The sequence below is a fragment of the Trachemys scripta genome, chromosome 1, assembly GCF_013100865.1.
Source record: "Trachemys scripta elegans isolate TJP31775 chromosome 1, CAS_Tse_1.0, whole genome shotgun sequence".
NCBI lineage: Eukaryota > Metazoa > Chordata > Testudines > Emydidae > Trachemys > Trachemys scripta.
The window spans coordinates 324,566,867-324,590,662 of NC_048298.1; the positions used below are offsets into that span (position 1 = coordinate 324,566,867).

Here is a 23,796-nt window from a genome sequence, read left to right on the forward strand (position 1 = left end):
CTGGGAAATACAGAATGGCATGCATTTTCCACAATACGTAAGTGAAAAAAAAACCCAACAGCCTTTTTGCAATCAATTGGCATGCTATATTAACCACTGCTGTAGCAGAATCTCATAACCTTCCTGCTATTCCACATTTCTCATATTAAGATCTTTGGTGTGCAGAAGATTTGAGCTTTTCTTAGCATATACAAATCTCATGGGTGTTTTGCAGGCTCTTGACTCGAATGATGGCATGGGAAATACTGAGATTTTTTTTCCTTGCTTAAAACTGCCATTTGCTGCAGATAGCTGGGTCTGTGTCTGTGCTGCCTTTAATGCATCTGGTAAAGTTTGAATGAAGATAAGTGGTGTGTGTTTGAATAATTGCATGAAATCTCACAGGCTTCTGTTATAATTGGCACTTTATTCACTTTTATTGTAGATCTTGTTTTCAAGTAGGGAGAGACCAATATGTCATTTATGCTCAAATAAACTAAGAGAAAATCCCAGCTCATGATTAAGTTTATAAAGGGCAAGCCATAACTTGTGCATTGTTTTCTTGGAGGAATGCAGTCTTACTCACAGATAATCTTTTTGTATTTCAACAATATTGGTCTTTCCCTGTATTCAGTTTTCATTATGGGATAATTTTAACAGTGGAGGATGTAAAATCTGTACTGGAGCACTCTTAAAAAAATATATAATCACCAGCATTTCTGTGTATATGTATGTGTACACATACATATAATGTGAATGATTTAAAGAATGTTCAAAGCTTTTTGAACTGAATAATATTTAGATAGTTACTGTACAATCTAGGTAATTCTTTATACACTGAAACTTGTTCTAATAGCTGCTAGAATGCTAATTATCATTGTCTAGTGCATATTAAAGAGCAGCTGATACCTCAAAAAATTAATGTTCTATTCAGAAATAGTCCTCCTTATATCACACTTCTGGGGTTGGATTGTGAGGGTGAAATTACCTGCCTGTGGAATATTGTTCCCTACAACATATCTTCTTTCTCCAGTGTAGTTCTGAATGTCACAAGTAACAATTACTCCACCACTTTCCTTGAGAGTCTCTTCCCAAATAAAATCTTTGTAATACAAGAGACATGCATGAAAGCATGATCTTGGAGTTTGTCTGGTTCAATATTCCGAAGTGTCATGAATTATAATTTACACAGCGAAGAACTGGGATGTCACAAGCAGAGCATTATTAATTGCAACTGAGGGATTAACAGGAGGTGGAGCAGATAAAGATCCCTAGGTATCACAGTCTATTGGTACTTGATAAGAACTCAGCTAGATAATGTTCTTAGACAAAGTTCTTGTCTCCATGCCAAAATCTGCCCTAATAAATAGGGTCGGGGCATGGGAGAGTGGAAAGACGAAGGAATATATAAGGAGGCAGAATTGCTTTTAAACGGAATATATCTTTTGCCGCCTCCTGCTTTCTAAGAGGTATCAGAGGGTCTTCATATATGCATTGCATTTTTTAAACAGTAGGGGATATATTATCAGTTTACTGTTGACAGAGATAAAGCCTAGAGCAGGGATGCCAGTCTCATTCTTGCACTTCACAATAGCTGTCATGTAATGATGTTAATTTATATAGACTGAATGGTATTGGTAGTCATTTACCATGTTTTAATTCATTGTAATAACTAGGCTATTCCTAACAATTGAAAAGAAACTCATTTTAGAGTAGCAGATCAATGTTCTGTACCCACTTGTAAATACGGTGGGCAATGTCTGCACTGGGATTTTAGGGCTACCTCTTATCATTGCTCTAGCACAGGTGCAACTCCACCAATGACCAGCATTGAACTGTGTTACCATGTCACCTAGACCTACTATGAATGGGGTTAGACTGCAAGCTGGTAAAACACTGAAAGCCAGCCAGCATTAGAACTCCCACCATTGCTAGGACTGGCGCAGCTGTATCAGTGCTAAGGTAATGGAGACCCCCCTAAAATCTTTAGTGTGTGTGTAGCCTGGTTGGAAAAGAGAGAGCTTCTGATGTTCTTACTATAACCGCAGTAACTTGGCCTTTATATTTGGTTCCATTTTTAGAATTACCTGGGCACAGTTCAGTAAAATAAGTAGTAAGTTTTATACTTCATAGGACTCGAGCAGTATTCACTTTTGTCATATAATCATATTGATTTTATTTGTGTATATTATATGTAAATATTTCCTGAATTTCCTATTAAGTACAAAACATACATATTTTAGATCTCTATACATTCTTTGGACTGAAGATTCAGATATCTCTAGGTGGAACTTTAGATTACTGTGAGTCAAAATCCTAACAGATTTGGTCTTGTCTGTAATTTATACAGATGTCGAGTCTATCTAGAATCCTTGAGCATAAGTATTGAAATTGATCTGAAATCAGATAAACTTTAACAGAAACCTACAAATGCTAATAGGTGTCAGTTGCTATATTAGTAATATGCTGTCTAGTCAGTGCTCCGTTTGACACTTAAAGGCAATTGATTATCTTGTATGCAACTCAGTCAGTCTTCCATGCAGTTCAGGGTTCTCTCTTTTCTGTGTTAGGCACCGCCTGTAATGGCCTATCCTGCTACAACACCAACAGGAATGATGGGCTATGGAATGGTTAGTGAAATTTCCTGTTACTTAATTTGCCATAAACATGGTTTACTTGTTACTTTTATTATGAGTTAGCTGCAAACATAAAGCATTCTAGGAGCAATATGTCACTTGGCCTAAACATGTTAAGTTTAATACCAGTTTCTCTTGTTTGTTCTTCGCTGAATCATTCAAATCCCTTTTTTCTGCAGGAAAATAAACTATGGCTCTTAAACCTCATCTCTACCCATTTCTTCTTCACCTAGCCCCTGGATGACTTATTCCATACGTTTAGTGTGTATTGAATGAAGTAGTCACCAAGTTCCTTGTTCATCTTTCATTACTTACTAAATTCTTCCTCAGGTTTTCATCTTTCCATAACTCCGAGAATTCCCCTTTAGCGACTCCCCTTTTTTAATGTCCTTATTGAGGCAGAAGAGTTTTATTGGATGACTGTTAAGGAAATACTTAGAGCTATATTTCAGGAGACTCAACATCATGAAGAAAGAAAACTCATGTAGTTGTATGTTGGTCAGATCTTTGTCTCTAGAACTTCAAATCTGAAGTAGCAACACAAATATATAGAAATCTCGCTCTTCACCCACCATGTATGCAAGACTGACTTGCCATATAATTAATGGTACAAGAAAATCTAATGGTGAAAACATCACAGTAAATTTATTATTGACCCTTAACATGGATGCATCCCTTTTTTGCACTATGCTAGCATTGCTATCACAGTAAGTACTTCCTTGAAATAACAGTAAAAGGTGGAGACTTCCAATTGTCCAGTTAATCCAGATATGAAGTGGACAATTCTGTGTATATTTTAAGAGGAATGAGTGCCACATTACTTAATAAGGAAAGAGTTACATGCACCTGGGCCTGCTCCTGAACGGAGGGAAAAACATCTAAAAATAATTCTTCTGCTAAATAATTGAAAAATCTTTCTCAGTTGTTTTACTAATTAATCAGTGACTATATTTATAAAAATGCTATTGTTAATTCAGGTTTAAAGTTTGCTTAGATAATTAACCATTCCTTCTGAATTTAATTCCCTCTGAACCCTACCAAAAGGCACCCGTAACCACAGTAGCTAAGTACCAAACACAGAAGGAAGGGTTGCACAAAAAATCCTGTATAGGAGCCTATAGTCCTCCACTTAATCCAGCTGTTCTTACTTGTTTAAAGCTTCCATCACCTCAGCACGATGATGTGTTCTGGAGGCCTCATAATTGAGGGATGGACTATGTGCAATAGGAGGTTTCCTATCGTGTTCTGAAAACAGTCCAGATTTGTTCAGGATTGCCACAGCTGGGGATCCTTTTCCAAGAATGACAGGTTTCAGAGTAGCAGCCGTGTTAGTCTGTATCCTCAAAAAGAACAGGAGTACTTGTGGCACCTTAGAGACTAACAAATTTATTAGAGCATAAGCTTTCGTGGGCTACAACCCACTTCTTCGGATGCATCCGTTCTTGGAAAAAGAACAGGAGTACTTGTGGCACCGTAGAGACTAACAAATTTATTAGAGCATAAGCTTTCGTGGGCTACAACCCACTTCTTCGGATGCATCCGTTAGTCTCTAAGGTGCCACAAGTACTCCTGTTCTTTTTCCAAGAATGATCACCCTGTTAAACGTCCATTAGTGGATAATTGCTATTGTAAACAAATTAACCAGGATAGACTTTTGCTGCATTTTGAGGTTAATAGTACCAGGATTTTTCCACTAAACAGTGGCTGAACTGTAATGTAAACACCCATAGTTAGGTCAGTATGGTTAAAAAGAGAACAAAATTGATCCACATATTTTTATTGTCATGACTGAGTGAAATGCAAAAACACCCAACATTGATGTGGGGGAAATAAAATTAGAATTAATAAAAAAAAAAAAAAAAAGTTACCACATGTGTGACTCTTGCGTCTGAACTCTAACCTGACACTATCTCCTTTAGAAAACCTAGACTTCTCAGTCAGACAAATTGGGAATTAATTAATTATCTTGATTTATATACATATTTCATTAGTTCTTGAAAGTGCAAAACAGCCACAACAATGGCATGTTAAATACCCATGCTGTGTAAGGTGACTTCTGCTTTCTAGTACCTCCAACATAATGGAGAGGTGAGAACTCTGTCAAAGCCTCAGTGTTTGTGGTCAGCATGTTTGTGGTGCTAACACAATTTCTTCATATATTATAAACAGCTGCTTCGATGCCCCAAACATTTTGGGGGAAGATTACATAGAAACAGCTTCAGCATCTATACTCCAGCACAAACATGTTATCTAAAGTAAAGGTCTGCAATGTTCATTTTTAGGGACCCTCAGTTTATAGTCCAGTTTCAGAAATCCTTTCCAGTTTTATCAGGCCAAATGCTAAGAGTCACTCCGCGCCCCCTCCCCCCCACCCCCCCACATGTGTTTAATTGTGTTTTGTAATTCTATGCTGTTCTGGATTTTTTTTTAGCCAACACAGATGGGAGGTGTACCAGTAATGACACAACCAACTTTAATATACAGCCAACCTATCATGAGACCACCAAACCCTTTTGGCCCCGTTTCAGGAGGACAGGTGAGTATAAATCCAAAATATTTATAGTTACATGATCCTGGAAATTGGTTGATAGCCAGGCCACAAATAGTTTGGTGTCTTATTTACACCCTCACTGTTTGTTGTAATCATGGTTTTGTCCTGTAGTGTGGTGGCATGTGGAGTCCATTTCCATTGTGCTATATAGAAAAGGGATTGCTTCTCAGCTGCTTATTAAAATTTTGTGTCAACAAATTCCTGTTCTGCAAAAGTAAAGTAAAAGGATGGCATTCTCAAGGGTCAGTTCCCTGGAGGAGGTGGTGATTGATGTCTTTCTTCCCTTTTCTTTAGATGAATGGTGATAGTAACTATTTTTAGTCTTACTTTTGTGCATCCCCTTTAATCACTAAGCTTGTGTTCCACTGTATCTCACTCTCATGTTGTTCATTGCAGCTTCTCCTGGAAGCATATCATTATGCAAACATGTTTCATGCCAGACTCCTGAATTGCACTCCAATGCTACCTCTTGTATTCTTAAACTCATACTTTTCACAAGTAAAATAACACAAGGCTGATATAGCATAAGCCCTTTTATTATAGCTGTGTGTGTCAAAATTGCAGGTAATTCCAGAGGTCAAATTTAGGCACCCAATATAGGCTTTTGCAAATCTGTGAAAGATTTCAGCATCTTGTGACACAATGTAGTCCTGACCTTCCAAACTCTAGGAACCACACTCCCTCCATGCCTCCCAGAGATTCTACTGACCCCTTTTTCTGAGTGTGCTGAATGTACTCGCTCGCCTGTGTTAACTGCAGAGTTTAAAGCTGACCAGCACCTCTAAACCAGTCTTGGGCTCAGAGAACTAATGTGCAGATTTTAAAGCCTGGATGGATCCCCAGTTCTGCCAAACACCGTGTCTTTCCAAGTTTGTGTGTGTCCCCTATCGCACATGGGGGATAGATTCATGTACTATTGTATGTACGTACATAAAGGATACCTAGTTTCTGTTGGCAGTTTAAAAAAAAAAAAATCTTGACTTTCACTGTTGAGTAATGGATTGTATCAAATAGGGACAGCCTCTGATTAATCTGTCACACACTGCCTGCTTCTGTACTCCATTGTAGACATCTGAGTGAAAAAGAAGCCAGTATATTCTCCCCTTCAGTATTCATATTAGCTTGTCTGATGGAAGCCTTGCTTTGAAAAGTGAGTACAGGCAAATAAGTATTGGAGTTGGGTTTGTACCCTTTTTTCTCCTGATCTATGCCACTTCTTTAGTTTAGTCCAGAGCACGTTTCCATCTCATCCTCTTATTCAAGTTAAGATGGAATTTTGAATGAGAGGCTCTAAGGGAAAAGTTTTCCTGTGCTTTTGTTCCAACCTTTGAGAGGACTCTAAAACAAGAGAGGTTGCTTTGGGGAAATCATGTCCACCTCCATAATATTAGAGGACATCTAAATTTAGGGATGTCTGATCTTCACAGGCTGGTGGGATTAAATACTGAAGCTCTAAATTTTTTACTTTCCAATTAAATGAGTTTTTTGGTTAAGAAAGCTAGCTTTTTTCTTTTCATCTGAAAGTAGCAGTGATCGGAGGTGCGAGGGGCTAGAGCATACTCCTTTTGCTGCAGAGAACTTTGCCTTTTTATCATTGATCACGATGGGCCATTTAAATATAGATTTACTGTATTATGTAACATGGGGTAATGTGTTGCCACATACAGAGAAATGCATGTGTGTGTAAATAAAACATGCCTATATACAAAGTATCCATATTTTTAAATTACAGCGATTAGATGTCTGTCTGCCACTGTTAATATTGCTGATGTAGTGACTCTACCTGGTTCCCTTGCTCCTTGTGTTTAGGAACACTGCAACGGCAGTGCTCATCAAGGAGAAGGGCCTCACGTTGTATTGCAGTGCTTTGCCCCTCATCCCAGGTTGATCAGAGTAGCTATGTTCACATTCAGCCTCACCTCTTTGAAGTGGGGACTTCGGAGTAAAAGGAAGACATGATGATCTGGGAGGGACACTGTCAGATACAAATGTGGTTTTCAGTCTGAAGAAATGTTTTCCCTTTCATTGTTTCTTTTGGGCATATAACAGCCCTCTGTGTATAATCATTATCACAGTTCTCCTGTCTAGTCAGTCAGCATCTCTATGGATCTTTTATGCAGCACTAAGGATGGAAAGAGATGTTTTTTAAAATAGGAAAATATAGCTATTAGGGTGCCTCAAAGATAGGTGTACTTCATTTTCTATTTCACTAAATTTCAAATTGACTGTCCTTTTAAAAGCAGAAGCAAACTTTACTTCTTGCACATTTATTCTGTCACTTGAATGAATTCAGTTCTAGAGTAAACATGTGTTTAGATTTAATGTGAACTGTTAAAAGTGAAACCCACCCATTCCCACTGACCTTGCAGGTCTTGGGGCTGGATTGAGACCCAGCTGACTGCCATAAAGCGGGAGGGGTGTGGGGGGGCGGGGTGAGAATGAGAGAATGCAATTGCAAGTGGGCAGTATGCTTAATCTGGTGACTTGTAGGTTTCCTTTAACCCTCATATTGGACTAAAAATCACCCAGCTATTTCTGATTTGGGGTCTTGGAGACCCACAGTATGTCAGAATTGGGGGGGACGGGGGACACATGGATGCATTTAAAACTGACTTTTTTATAACCAGTGAACTATAAAACTATGAACAAGTTAAAACTTGGATAGATTCAGAAGCATACTACACAGCGTTTGTTGGGTTTAACTGACCCCAGGATGTTTTTGACAGATTGCATTTTTGATGTGTTTTTCTGTCTCCTTCTCTGGAACAGATGTAACAACTTTCTCGGTTTTCAGGCTCTGGGTCAGTGACCAGCACACTAGACACTTCTTCCCTAGATCCCTGAGGCAAGGCTGCAGTGATTCTCTCCTGCACCAAGGTCTGCACCATTTCTATACCCAGGTCCCTGGGAAACAGCCAGGTCTTACTCAAAGATTTGTTATGCCACGTGAGATTCAGCAAAATCCAAAGTCTATGTGCATTCAGACATGCAATGTGCATGTGCAATGCAGTGGTGAATCTTTGTCCCAGCAACAGCATCTGCCAAATGTGGATTTGCCAAAAAAATGTATTGACAATTGTGGCTTCCCCAGAAAACTCATCCTAGCAAGCATAGGTGTCCCAGAAAATCAGTTTGATGGTCTCTTCTGCAGACTATTGTGATAATACGTGATAATATGTGAGGCAGCTGTTATCTGCGTTATTGCAAATCCCCAAGACCCTTTTGTGGCATTTTTTTTGAAAAACAAAAACCACTGAAACTATGGGAAAAACAATGCTGAAAGATTCATGTACTCGTATCATAACTGCTGCCTCAAAATAAAAACAAACTGATGCTGGAATACCTGCATAATTAATTTGAGGTCTAACTGACCCCAATAACCTTTTGTGACTTCTTTTTGCTATGCTAAAACCACAACAGGTATACAGACAAAACCAGTGCTAACAGTTGTTCTCATCATGCTTTGAGAATACTTAAAGAAATAAAAGGCACTGGTTTGCTTATCATGTTTTACTTAAATTTTTGTATGTTTGGGGTCCAAGAGATCCCTGAAGACCTTATAATTAAATAATTAATGGAGATATCCCATCTCCTAGAACTGGAAGGGACCTTGAAAGGTCATCAAGTCCAGCCCCCTGCCTTCACTAGCAGGACCAAGTACTGATTTTGCCCCAGATCCCCAAGTGACCCCCTCAAGGATTGAACTCACAACCCTAGGTTTAACAGGCCAATGCTCAAACCACTGAGCTCTATCCCTCCCCCCTTGGAAGTGTAGTACTTTCATTTTCCCCAGTGATTAACATTGAAGGGTCTAACTGACCCCATTACCTTTTTAATGACTTTTTTCCCCCAAAACCTCAGCAGGTAGGATGATAAAACCAATGCAGAAAGATGGACCTCACCCTAGTTTGAGAATACTTAATGTGTGAAGAGGCACAGGTTTGGCATGAAAATTTTTATTTACATTTTTGTGTGTTGGGGTCATATAGACAAAACATTAGGAGTTGCAGTTCCTTCAGAAACTATTGATTTTACTGGAAACACATCCTTTTGTTAGGCATTTACTGTGCAACTAAAGAAAGTCTGACACTGGCCCAATCACATCTGTTTGCAGTTGCTGAGTTTTAAATAAGTCTGAGATCAATAAGATCTTAGAAGGAAAACAAAGGCTTGTTGTGGGGGCCTCTTCACCATGCTAAATAGGGACAGTGTTGGCTGTAGATATTTAAATAATTCCTGAGTTTGACTATAATAGTCTGTTACACTAGAAAGATTGTATATTTAGAGTTTCAATGATCATTTCTATATTTGGGCTTAGTTTTCATAAGATCTTTTTTTGGTGATAGGTTGGCAGTGGTTTTGTTAGTTGAGCTGCACAATTGGATTGCTCTGAAGTGAGGCTTATTGCTTGTTAACAATTTATTGTGTTGCAAAATAAGCTATTGGTTGATGCTTACTAGGCCACAGTCAGTGCCATGAAGGTGATGCCCACTGCCTTTGGTCACAAGATGTATTAGACAAATACCTTGAACACTTTGCTCCCTGCTTTCCCTGTCCATTTGTATGTTCATTCTTCACAAGCTTTTCTCCCTTCCTCCATTCCTCTTCCCTTAAAGCACACTAATCCAAATATCTATTTTGGCTTTTACCTTCTATACAGCCCTTGGAAAACTGCTTCAAAGTAGTCACCATATGGCCATTCATTAATGAATGGTTTGGGCAATATGCCTAGCTAATTATTGGCCCGTTAACAAAAATATTTCAGTTTTTAATTAGATAATAGTACTGATCTTACCATTAGATGAAATAGCAAACAAGCCAAATGTTAGGGTTTAGAATTATTTGCTCTTAAAAGTGCCTTCCATGGGAGGGACGGGACCTATTCTCCCCAAAACATTTTTCCCCCAGTTTACTTTAGAAAATTATAATTAATATTCCCTGAAAGATTCTGGTGACTGGAGAAGTGATGAAAGTCTGACATAAGTCAAAACAATGTAAGCTGAGTAATTGAGCAAGAAAGTAATTTTTACTTAGACTGTTTTAGACTGTTTTATTAGTTAGTTTTATACCTATTAAGCTTCATTGACTAATGAACACATTGGAGCCAGGATATCTTGGTTAAAAATTGAACTCCCCTTCTCTTGAAGGTAAGGAGTGAGAAGATTCACTACACAGTATTGTAGCAAAACCTGGGAAGACCAGACTTGATATTCCTGTTGCCTATAAGAAAAGCAGAAGAATAAAAAGGGAAAGATTTTTGTTTTTATTTAAACCTTTCAGATCGCCTTTATTCTTCAAACAGTAGTAAAAAGGCACAAGCCAAGCCTGACTTCTTAAAAATCTGTGCATGTCACTTTAAATAACCAAGTAGTGTATATGATGGTATAAACTGTACAGTACAAAACATTGCGGAATCAGCATTATAATCTTCCATGTAATGTGCCACCACACTGCTCAGAAAACCTTCTGCACAAAAAAAAGTATACAAGAGCCTGACTGTGTTCGTGTCTCCTTAGTATCAGACTACTGTGTATTTGCCAGGAGTCAAGATAGTGCATTTGCAGTAACTTGGATGACCCCAACATATACAACATATAGCTATAAAAAGGGAAGCAGATAGGTCCATCTGAGTCTTAGTAGAAACATGAAAGGTCTGCTTCAGCTACAGTTAAGTAGCAAAACCCATCAGATATTTATATGGCATTGCACTGTCTCCAGCTAGGTTGTTTTTTTTATAGTCGAGCGCTTTTTTTAATTCCAAGTACCAACTGCACTTCTCTTGTCTCTGGCCACTTCCATCAAAGTTGCTGCCAGTAAAAATCCTAGAAATTAGACATGATGCATACCAATGCCCTGGAGGGTCAGTGCAACCAATATATATTGACCATCTAACTAGACCTGGTAAAATGTAATAATTGGGGACTTCAGTGATTTGCATAGAAACTAATTAAACTGGACAAGATTTGGAGTTAGTTTCTTTGCCCTTTAAACCAGTGTTTCTCAAATCATTATCTTCAAGCGTTGAAAATATTATTTAAAGAAAAATCCCCTACTCCCTGCACACGTTTACTTTTCAAAGGCAAGTATTCTGTCAAGCTCTCAAGCACACAGATATAATATAGGCTTGTTACACTGATATTCTTTTAACTCAGTTTTATGGTAAATGCGGTGGGAGGAGGCTTGAACATTTTTTACTTCAAATGATTTGCCATTTTGAAACAGTTGAGAAGCACTAAAAGGAGATGCTAGTCACAGTTTAGCACTGAGTTACACACAGCAGTTCAAGAAGTTGCTGTAGTTGTGCCATTAATAGTAACACAATTTAAGTTCAACACTTTTGGAGGAGCAAAGGTACCAGGAAACTTACATGGTGTCAGTACTTTGCCTCTATGGGCTGGTCTACACTGGGGGGTGGGGTGGGGGTCAATCTAAGCTACGCAACTTCAGCTACGAGAATAGCGCAGCTGAAGTCGACGTATCTTAGATCGATTTACTTTGCGTCCTCATGGCGCGGGATCGACGGCCACGGCTCCCCCGTGACTCCGCTTCCGCCTCTCACTCTGGTGGAGTTCCGGAGTCGACGGGGAGCACGTTCGGGACCCAATTTATTGTGTCTAGATGAGACATGATAAATCAATCCCCGATAGATCGATTACTACCTCCGATCCGGCAGGTAGTGAAGACGTACCCTTAGACAGGCAGAGAATAAGAATCATCAATTTTCCTCATGGTAAAAGTTAAACAGCAGGATGCTTCAAGGTTCTGTGTTAGGACTGGAGTACGTTGTGTAGTACATTTTACAATGAAAAGAGGGTGAACAGTATGGTGGCAAAACTTGCAGATGACACAATTTAATTGAGTAAAGACTGACGAAAACAGTAACATCAGAAGGACAAAGAGGTTTTTAAGGTCAGGCTTGACAAAACCCTGGCTGGGATGATTTAGTTGGGGATTGGTCCTGCTTTGAGCAGGGGGTTGGACTAGATGACCTCCTCGGTCCCTTCCAACCCTGATATCCTATGATTCTAAGCAAATGAACAAAACAATGGCATATGAAACTCAATGTTGACAAATGCAAAGTCATTCACATAGGAATAGTGTGAACTACATATGGCTAACTGGTTTCTAAATTAGCTTTGAAACTTGGGGGAAAATCTGGGTATCGTGGACGGCTTAGTGAAGACATCATTATGTGCAGCAATGGTCAAAAAAGCCAACAGTATCAGGATACATTAAACAGTGGGATGGAAAATGATGTGGAAAATATTACATCATTGTGTAAATCAATGGTATTCCCTTAGCTGAACTTACTACTATGTTCAGTTCTCGTCAGCCCATTCCAAAAAGGATATTGCAGTAATGGAGGGTGGGACGGGGAGCATACAGAGATGGGCAATAAGAATTAGACATGGAAACACTAGAGTAACAGAGTGAAAAAATTGATTGTTTAGAGAAGAAGAGGGGGCATGATAATTAAACAAAATAATGAATCATATAGAGAAGGGAGATCAGGACTACTGTTCACCCTTTCTCATAATCAAGCACAAGGGAACATTCAATGAAACTGAAAGATGACACATTTAAAACCATAAAAGCAAAATGAATTCTGGCAATGTACAGCTAACTTGTGGAACTCATTGCCATGAGATCACTGTCAAAAGTTTAGCAGGATTCAAAAAAGGAGTAGACTTTAGTATGGTGACAAGACTATCCAGAATTCTAATAGTAAAGATTTTAAGAAGCCCAAGAGTTTTGGAAGAGACATAAACCAACTTCCAATAGTGGGGTTCAGGAAACAACTCTATTTGTGGACAAGTTATTCCACAACTTCCTTCTTTTATGGATTTTTGCATCTTACCCTGCAACAGTTGGTACTGACCACTATTGGAGACAGGATTCTGGGCTAGGTAGACCACTGGTCTGATCTAGAGTGGCATTTCCCATCTTCCTATGTTGTAAGTGACCCAAGCACTTTATATCAACAAAAGTGCACATTACAGGGGAGTGAATATAAGGAGATAATACACATCATTGGCAAAGAGGAGGGTTTGTGATAAATATAAGCTATAGTTGAAAACTAATAAGGATTTAACTGCTTGACAATGTCAGAGTCTGGGAATCCAGAAAAGAGACTTTAGTTACTACTGCTACTAGAACTTGTAGGTCCTTAGCCCTTTCCAGTAAGAAGAGATGTTCTAGAATTCCTGCTTCTACAGGGGAATATATATGGAGATATACCTATTTCATAGACCTGGAAGGGACCCTGAAAGGTCATTGAATCCAGCCCCCTGCCTTCACTAGAAGTACCAGGTACTGATTTTTCCCCAGATCCCTAAGTGACCCCCTCAAGGATTGAGCTCACAACCCTGGGTTTAGCAGGCCAATGCTCAAACCACTGAGCTATCCCTTCCCTCTACTGAGCTATCCCTCCCCCCTCTAAGCAAGAGTTTAGAGCCAGCATTTTAAAAAGTACCTTTAAATTATTAAAAACATTGGTCTAATCTGTGCAGAAAAACGATGCAGATTTAATTAAATTGGCTTAGATACTGATTTAGTTAAATGGGCGCAATCCCCTTTGGTAGTGGACACTTGGTTCAATTTGAGAGAGCCCCTATTGACGTAGTTTATGTCGGGAAGGTATAAACTTAATTGATATTTTTAAAACACACTTGAAACCAAATAAGCGTCCACTGTGCAAGAGGTTTGCACTGATTCTGATTTCTAAACCAACGTAGTCAAATAGTACAATTTACTATTTAGGCCTTGGCTACATAGAAATCTTAATACTACAGTCTATTACTAAACCCTATTCTGTTAAACTCGCACTGGAGTTTAGAACAGGGTCAGAGCTCTAATGAAATGTAGGCTGCTAGTATGTCGTTCACAGCCACAAATACAGTTGGTCAATGTGTAGATTGTAAAACCAGATGCCACTGCTTTCCCTGTGGTGGCTCTGCGTGGGCATAGGGAATTCCTGAATTCTAACCCCACTGCTAACATTCCTATTGTGACGATGAGCAAGCCTTGTAATCTCTTTGCCTTGGTTTGCCTAGCTCTACAATGGGAAGAATATTAGCCTGCGTTTCAGGGTGGGTGTCACTAGGCCTAATGTTTGTAAAGTAATTTGAAGGAGAAAATCACTATGTAAGTGTGAAGTATTGTGAACTTGGGTTGACACTCCACCCAGAATTGTTCCCTTTACCAAGAGTAGGGTAACACCCAGCTTGTTTCCACATTACACATACCAGCGAACTAGTCTTCAGCTTCCCATGCAACCAAATGTCTGGTTTTAATAATCCATTTCTGTCCAGAATGCCTTTTTTAGATCCCTCCCCCTTTCATTACATTTTCTGCTTTCATATTCTGTCATGCTGAGACCTTTTTTCTTTCTTTCCCTCTCTCTGTCGTCTTCTCTACCAGCTGTCTGCAGCATCCAGCCCTTCCAGTCAGAGTCCTCACAGAGCCTCAGGAAAGGATCCCTTTGCAGAGCTCTCTCTCCAGGATTTCTTGTAAAACAACTTAGGTATTGCTCACTATTCTGGGGAGATGGTGGTTTTTATAAAGTGAAAGATCATTTAAAGAGACAGTTCTATTTTCTTGGAAACATATATAGTTCTGTAGTGATGTTCATTAATACACTAAACAAGTTAGTGTCGCACTGGGGCATTGTGGAAGTACCAACTGATTAGTGTACTCCTGCTAGCTGCTCTGTTAGACATGACATATCTTCACTGCATCTACTCTAGGGCAAAACCAGGAAGAATCATTTGATACTTGCCAGGAGCTCCCTAGCCTTGCAGAACTTTATTTTTTTCTTGGAGCTTACAGAGCCAGTTCATTAATTATATATGTTAAACCCACATTATTGTTGAAGGAGTTTTATAGTATATGACTGGAAACCCTGAATAATGTGGTTTCTTCTTCGAGTGATAGTCCCTATTGTATTCCACTGAGGGGTTATATGCATGCGCCATGCACTCAGGGTCAGAGCTTTTGAAAGTAGTACTGTTTGGTGGTCCGCATATGCGCCCTGTGCCAACTCGTGGTCTTGCTTGAGGTGATAAAGGACATGGTGTGTCACCAGCATCTCCAGTTCCTTCACACCGCCGCATGGTCCAAGTCAGAACTTCTCCTCCGTTGTCCTTGTGATGCACTTTTCAAAACTATCCTTGGTACTCTTAGTAGTTTAGATTTCTTAGTTGTTCTGCATTTACTTTTTGTTTTCTGTTCGATTCTTCCTTTCGTACCGGATTTAGGAGTTGGGACGCGGCTTCAGCAGGGTTTCCTGGCAAACTTTACCTCTTCCCTCCTTGGGGGAAGCCCACATCGTGTCCAGGTGCAGTATCTGCCTCTCCTTACCTGTTGTATTTGGGAGAACTGGACTCTCCATCTTAGGAAACACCTTATGGAGTCTGCCATAGGATTCACATCAGAACCTGGCCACGGAGCCCCCCCCATACATTGGCCTGAACAGACGAAGAGTGCCTCCTCTGCCACGGAACCCCCGTTAGGCTCTGTCAGTACCAGTGCTAAGAACCTCATGCTGGGGCCCAGCCGTGAACAAAGGAAGCAAGTACGTAAGCATGGCAGTAAGTCTTCCTCCAAAACTTTGAGTTCCAGCCCTGAAGGATCCACGTGTTCCAAGTGTCACAAGAACAAGAAATGGCCACCCTGATCACCAGATCCACCAGTACTGATCATAGACGCGGCGACTTTGCCAGCATCCCGTGAACCATCCATCTCCAGACACATCCGCCTAATACTGATTCCTCCAGCGGAATGGATGCCATTGACCCCTGGGAGACTCAGAGTTGCCCTGGATCCCCACAAGTTATTCGCACCAAAGGGACTTAGATGTTCATGACCTCCGATCTGGTCACCAAGTCGAAGGGACCCTTCACCTGTTACGCTCCTGCTGACTCCCATTCTGACAGTCCTGATTGCACCACCATTTGGTGAGGTTTCTGACTCTTCTGATTCAGATGAAACGGATGGTCAACACAATCCACCACTCCCATTCCAGAAGCATGACTACTGGAAGATTCCAATGGCAACATTCCCCACCTTGCCTTACCTGCAAAGTTGGTTTCTGGCACCGTTGTCTCAGGCTACACAACAGCAGGGTCAACTGGGTTGGCCATACTGGAGTTCGTGGCCACAATATTCACCCTCCAAACAGTCCCGCTCAATCCGGGAGTACTCCCCCACTTCACCACCACAATCCTTGTCAAGTAGGTGCTCCAAGACAGCACTGATTAGCCCAACTCAAACAGTACTGATAGATCTGAAGAGGCATCCCTCATCTTCCCCGGATGCAGCCGCCTCTTCAATCCCGTTCTCCCCACCAGATGGCTATCACCAGTTCCAAGAATTGCTGCAGAAAATAGCTAACACTCTACAGATTCCCTTAGCGGAGGTACAAGACTGTCAATGCCACCTGCTTGACATCTTCGGTACCGACGAGAGTGGTCTTGCCAATCAACGATGCCATCCTCCAACTGGTACACAAAGTATGACACACCCCAGCCACGTGTCCACCCGCCCAAAGGGGGCTGAAAAGAGATACTGTGTCCCCACCAAAGGGTCAGAGTTACTGTTTTCTCATTAACCATCCAACTCATTCGTTATCCAGGCAGCCTCAGAACATTTCAAAAAATGCCTCCACCCCATCCAATACAACGGGTAAGAGAATGGACCTCATGGGCAGAAAGGTCTTCTCGGCGGACTCCAGTTTCATATTTCAAACTACTTAGCCCTGATGGCCAAATATGATTTTATGAACTATGGGCGATTGGCAGAGTTTGCAGACAAACTACCACCACAGGATCGCAATCAATTCCAGGCAGTGTTGGAGGAAGGCAAGTTACTCATCAGATCCATGCTTCAGCAGTGGACTCCACAGACACAGCCTCCCATGTCTTGGCAACAAGGATCATCATGAGGAGGGAATCCTGGTTACACTCCTGGCTTCCCCAGGAAGGTGCAAAACACTATAGAAGACCTCCCATTTGACTAATCGCACCTCTTCAATCAGAAGACAGACAAGACCCTACACTCCCTGAAGGACTATAGAGCCACTCTAAGATATCTGGGCATCTACACAAAAACACCCAAGAGGAAATTCTACCGCCTGCACCAATCATATAATTACAGGGCCACACAGCTATTCCACCAATATACCTATTAGCCGCCTCAAAAGCACCCTAAGGTCCACAGGTTCTGTCAACCTACATCAATTGCCCAGCCATCAGTGCAGTACACCCAAACATCACATAAATGGTATTTAAGTGCCTTAGCTGTCAACCACTCCATACACCAATGCCCATTTCATCTATTCCCTTTGGAGGACGCCTCAAACTCTTCCTGCCAGCATGGAAAACCATAACAGTGGACAAATGGGTCCTAGATATTATCCAGAGTAACTATGTCATAGAGTTTACAGTGACACCTCCATCTCACCGCGATCCTCGATCTGCATGCATGAAACACACACACAATGACCTCCTCCAACTAGAGGTAGACTCCCTACTGCAGAGGAGAGCTGTGGAGCTAATCCCAGACTCCTTTCAAGGAACAGGGTTCTACTCAAGCTACTTCTTAATCCCTAAAAAGACTGGAGGGTGAAGACCGATATTGGATCTCCGCCTCAACCGCTCAATTTCCAAACCAAGATTTTGTATGGTCACACTTGCAACAATAATTCCCTCCTTAAAAAAAGGCATCTGGTTGATAGATATACAAAATATCAATATACTCCCAACTCTTAGAATGTTCCTGAGGTTCAAGGTGGGGATTTGGCATCTTCAATACAGGGTCCTACTGTTGGGACTCACAACTGCCCCACGAGTATTCACAAAAGTTTTCTTGGTAATGGCAGCCCATCTCAGAGGTCAAGGGATCCTTGTTTTTCCCTCTCTAGATGACTGGCTGATAGCAACACTGTACAAAGAAGCAGCCCAGGAGTCGACATCCCAACTGCTTCTACTCCTCTCCTCCCCGGGTGTCAGTGTCAACGTCAAAAAATTAACTTTAAACCCTACACAATCCTTGGAGTTCATAGGAGCTCTCGTAAGACAAGACTTCTGCCTGAACTTATCTACCAAGGGAAAGATTCCAGACAAGGACGGATTAATCACTTTGGTATCCTCCTCACATGGCAGCCTGTATATACCTCACACCCTTCGCTTGCCTACACCTGCACTGCCTTCAGCTCTGGCTACAAAAGGTCTACTCCCCCATGCATCAATCCACATGCACACTGCTCCACATGCCATCAGAAGATTTCTCCTCTCTCCAGTGGTAGATGAACCCACTACAAGTCTGATCAGGGATGAGCGTCCTCCCATCCTTGCCCACCATGACAATCATACGACACATCCGTCACAGGCTGGGGCTCCCACATCAGCGATTGCATGACACAAGGCCCCTGGACAGCATGAAAGTCCAGGATGCACATAAACATATTGGAATTCCAGGCATTACGCAAAGCTTGCCAGGCGTTCCTGCCAACCATCCGAAACCAACACATTCTTGTCATGTCAAGACAACACCACCACAGTGTTCTACATAAACAAGGGGAACAAGATCCGAGCCCTGTGTGCAGAAGCTATACACCTTTGGGTATGGTACATCACGCACCATATTCTTTTGACAGCAGCCTACCTATTTGGCACCCAGAATGCGATTACTGATGCTCTCAGCAGAAACTTTGCAACCAGCCACGAATGGGAGTTGCATGACTCTGTAATCATGGACATCTTTGACCAATGGGGAACCCTGGTGAGGGATCTTTTTGCACCCCATAACAATACCAAATGTACCCAATATTGTTGGAGAGGAGGAGTTGGAATTCAATCACAGGGATGCCCTAGTCCTCAATTGCTTGGACCAGACGAATTATGCCTTCCCCTCCTCCCCCCTTACCGCAAGTGATCCACAAGATCGGACAGCAGAAGGCAACAACCATCCTGATAGCCCCATTCTGGCCTTGCTGATTGTGGCATCTGCTCCTCCTGAATATCAAAGCACCCTCCAATCACACTTTGAACATTCCCAGAGCTGCTGACTCAACACAGTGGCAGACTCAGACAGTCCCACCCACACACTCTTTACCTTTTTGCCTTGGTTTTTGAATGCACACCTCCACTAGTGCAGGAATGCTCTATGGCGGTACGAGATGTCCTCTCAAGCAGCAGGAAGGAGTCCACAAGGCGCTTGTATCAAGCCAAGTGGATGTTTCACTTCCTGGGCTACCAAACAGGACCTTGTCCCTGAAGCAGTGGGCATCCCACTACTCATGGAATATTTCCTTTATCTGAAGGACTCAGGACTGACCGCCAGTTCCATTAGAGTCCGTGCATCTGCCATAGGCACCTTTCATCTGCTGGTAGACGGTCATTCAATCTTTACCCGCTCTTTAACTGTGTAGTTCAGGAAGGGTCTCCTGTGAAAATACCGTCCCATTCAACCTATCGCCCCCAAAAGGACCTTAACTAGTCCTCATCTTGCTGATCACCATCTTCAAACCTATGCTTGCTATCTCTCCTTTCCATGAAAGTCGCCATTTTCATTGGCTAGGAGGGTTAGCAAACTGGGGGCCATGATGGCTAACCCCCTTCACCACTTTTCATAAAGACAAAGTCTCTCTACAATTGCACCCCAAGTTCCTTCTGAAAGTGGTTTCCCAAATCCACCTCACTCAACACATACACTTTTACCTACTTTCTTCCCCAAATCTCATGCCTTGAACAAGGAAAGAAGGCTTCATTTGTTAGATGTTCGAAGGGCATTGGTTTTTTTATTTTGAGCAAACAAAGCCCTTTCAGAAATCTCCCAGGTTTTTTGTTGCCATAGTGGAGAGAATGAAAGGCCAAGCCATTTCCACCCAGAGAATTTTCAAGTGGGTCTCGGTGCATTATGCACTTCTATCAATTCCGCCTGAAAGGATTTGGGCCCAATCCACGAGAGTGCAAGCATCAACTACAGTTACACTCCACAACGTGCCCCTCGCAGACATATGTAAGGTGGTCACATGGAGTTCGGTACACACTTTTTTTGATGGGCTATGCTCTAGTGAATGATTCTGCAACAGATGCTTTGTTCAGAGCAGCAGTCGTCCATTCCACAGGCTCCTCGCACCATCCTCTGACATAAGTACTGCTTGTTAATCACCCTCAGTGGAATACAATAGGGACCATCACTAGAAGAAAACAAGGTTTCTTATCTGTAACTGAATGTTCTTCGAGATGTGTGGTCCCTATCTGTATTTGAAACCCACCCTCCTTCCCCTCTGCTGCGGAGTCAGTAGCTCTGCAGTAGAGAAGGAACTAAAGATGCCAGCAACCCCCCCGCACCCTTTATCACCTGGAGCGAGACCACAAGGCTACACAGGGCACATGTGCAGACTGCCGAACAGTACTACTTTCAAAAGCTCTGACTCTGGGCACATGGCACATGCACATAACCCCTCGGTGGGATACGGATGGGGACCACGCATCTCAAAGCACATTCAGTTACAGGTAAGTAACCTCAGGTTGTTTTGGCTGAAGTGTAACTCCAAAAACAGTGATTCACAGAAATTATGCTCAAGCAGTGCCATTACGAAGCTTGCTGAAGCCCATTAATATTAATTTTGCTTCTGTCCATTGGAAACACAATATGATTCTCCCTGTTTTGAGCTCCTTCTTTACTAGACTGCTGGCAGCATGCATCCCAAATTCCAGACTGAAAAATGGGGGACAATTGCGCTCATCGAGCGGAGACCACTTGGCAATTATTTCAGTAGGAAAATTTGTGGATCTGTGTCTTTTTGCAACAGGCGTACAAAATTCTTATGAATATTTACCATCTGTGGTATACAATCTAATTGACCATTCTCACCATGATAAGAGAACTGAACTATTATCTACTATGGAGAAATAGATACTACACCTGCTAACTGTTTCTATACAGTAAATGGCATTGGAGTTTTCTTTTGCATAAACAGTGATGTTAATGTGTCTGCTTTAAATGTTTTTAAAGATATATAATGAAATGTGTGTGCAAATATAAACTACTTTGGAAACATTACCCTTTAAAAGTACTGATTTTAGTGTGCATAACCTAGAGAAAACCGAATGCTGTCTTTCTAGAGTAAAGAGAAATAGGACATTGAGCTTTTCTTTTGATGTCTTAGTGCTAGATTAGTTTCTTACGATGCTTGGGCAGTGACAATTTTGTGATGGCGACTTCCTTTTTCTGATCTTTTGGACAAACAGTGCAACCAATGCACAGTAACATTACAGAAGAGTGCGTTCTTGGAAAGAAATCCCAAGGGCTTGTATACAGCTTCATTCTTGCTGTACATTTTTATTTTGATCAGCATCTTTGGAACTTTTATTTCTGATAGTCTGGATATGGAGGACTTTCCATGTCCAACACATACTAAGGGATCAGAGACCTTTATTTCTTAGTAAGTCTCATTATACTGAGTAGAGAAAAGTTAACTTGGAATGTTTTTTGTCTTTCCAGATACAGTTTATGTAATCACGCCAGATGAGAAAGGAACAGCTCCCAAAAGACACGTGCTCAACAGCAAACCCCCTACTTCCAGCAAAATCCAAATTGCTGTATTTTAACTCCTCTTCCTTTAAAATGATGCAGGAAAATCATGAAGGCCCACAAAGGAAACTGGGACGACTCTTTAGGAAAGTGTCAATACATGATATAAAGCCAAGAATTCCCCTGATTTAAGATGTTCTTTTCTGGTGACTAATGCGTCAGTACTTTCAACTCCTATTAATATCCATAATCAGTAACATACAAAGAGAAGCTCTTATTCTGAAATTGTAAGATTTGTATTTGGAAATGCTGTGGGGAATGAAGATGAGTGTCCTTTATCATAACTCAAAACAAGATTTTCTTTGGGGGATCAGATCCTAACTCTTACTTCTGCAGTTATCTTTTCTTCAGTCCTCACAAATGTAGACACAGCAATGAAAATTAACTTTTCTTTAAAAAAAAAATTATATATTCAGTTTGCAGTAGACATTCCTTATGTATTGTTTGTATTTATTTATGATTATCAATTTAAGTAACATTAATATTGTATCAAACTCCTTATGAAAATGAGTATGGATGTATACAGTATGTCTGATTTTTTTATCCACAATAATGATTTTGATTCAAAATGCTTTTCAGCTGACATATAGAGCACTAACTATTTTAAAGGCCTGAATCTTATGAATTCTCAGTCTGTATGGGAATTAGGAAAGTTATAAAATGCATTAATCCTTTATAGTCAATTCTGTGCCTAGGATTTTGCAAGGGAACAGTTAACTGACAAGGAGAAGCACTACATTTTTAATTCAGCATTAGTGCATTGGGAAGGAACTTTATTGCTTTGTGCTTGGCATGTCATTATTTTACATTTGACATAAGGCCTTTCCAGAATGAATGTGAGGAATTGCTTTCACTTTAAGACTTTCCTTTTCTTTAAAAACTCTAGGAGGTATTATGTGAAAAAAGCCTTGATTTTCATTTGGCTAGTGCCATGTTTATGATCATGTACCTTTAAAAAAAAAATAAAAATAAATAAGGGAAGTAGCATCTTTACAAATGACTAGCAAGAATTTAGTTAATGAAGAATTAAAGCAGCACTGTTGATCGGTGCTTTGCGTAAATACATCGTAACTTTTGGGTCGAAAGGGGCCTTCAGAAGGATAGTCAATGATATGAAAGCAATTCTGTACATGAATGAAGCATACTTGCTGCATTGTCTCTGCAGATTCTATTTTTGTTTAAAATATTAAAATGTATGTTAGCAAAAATGGGTGGATTTTCAAATAAAATGCAGCTTCCACAGAACTTTTGTTACAGTATGAAAGTATGAGGTACTTCTTTTCTTTTTGCCTCTTAAAATGGGCAAGGATTATTGCTTTGTTTACTTACAGTACCAAATCTATTTAATTACATGCATATTACATGCTAGGAAGTGCACCAATATGAATCTGTCTACATTTTGATACTGAGCCTCTCCCCATGGTGGTGCAGCACCTTAGTTTTATTGAAGTGAGTGAATACAGCCTCTCACCAAGAGCTGGATCTATTACTTGAAATCATTGGTGTCTGGTGTCCCCTAACATTCTCAAAATGCTTATAGCAGGCAACTTGATGCTTGTAACTGGGTAACATAGAAAGAAGCATGAACAGGCTTAGACCAGTTTCCCTTACAAAACTACCTTAAAGGTTACAGCCTTGGGCCATGGCTGACAAGCTAGAAGCATCTTGCTGAGACATCAGTCACTTACTTTGGAGACAGAGTTTCCCATCATGAAAGCAAAGGGCTTACTCAGAGTCTAGAAAGAACGATGCAAGGGCCTGTTCATAACGAGGGGAACCTAGTAGGGCTGTTTTCAGCTGTTCTGACGTTTGCCCTGATGTTTAAATCTTGACCTTATATTGGCACACATTGTAAAATGGCTACTACACAAGTAACTTTAAGGACTCTGAGCAGGGCTGAGCCAATATTGTTCTGTTAGTATGCAAAGTGGACATATTGCCTGTACAGGTTGGTAAAAGGTTTTGAATCTTTAGTATCCCCCACTAATGCACTTCTCCCAGGCTGCTACCTTCTACTTCAGAGGTTCATTT

General features: G+C 40.9%; 1 protein-coding gene across 16 annotated transcripts in view; it reads left to right on the forward strand.

Annotated features, from left to right (window-relative positions):
* PICALM (phosphatidylinositol binding clathrin assembly protein) overlaps nucleotides 1-23,021 on the forward strand; it is a 118,537-nt gene extending 95,516 nt beyond the window's left edge. For 8 of the 16 annotated variants that reach the window (XM_034759008.1, XM_034759013.1, XM_034759014.1 and 5 more), the window contains 4 exons: nucleotides 2,550-2,609; nucleotides 5,047-5,151; nucleotides 14,587-14,689; nucleotides 21,676-23,021. In XM_034759008.1, the coding sequence (XP_034614899.1) occupies nucleotides 2,550-2,609; nucleotides 5,047-5,151; nucleotides 14,587-14,679 (258 nt within the window). In that variant the 3' untranslated portion in view covers nucleotides 14,680-14,689; nucleotides 21,676-23,021. Of the gene's footprint in view, nucleotides 1-13; nucleotides 38-2,549; nucleotides 2,610-5,046; nucleotides 5,152-14,583; nucleotides 14,690-21,672 lie in introns of all 16 variants that reach the window. The other 8 variants (XM_034759010.1, XM_034759018.1, XM_034759009.1 and 5 more) reach the window with 4 other exon arrangements.
* The last annotated feature ends 775 nt before the right edge of the window (nucleotides 23,022-23,796 follow it).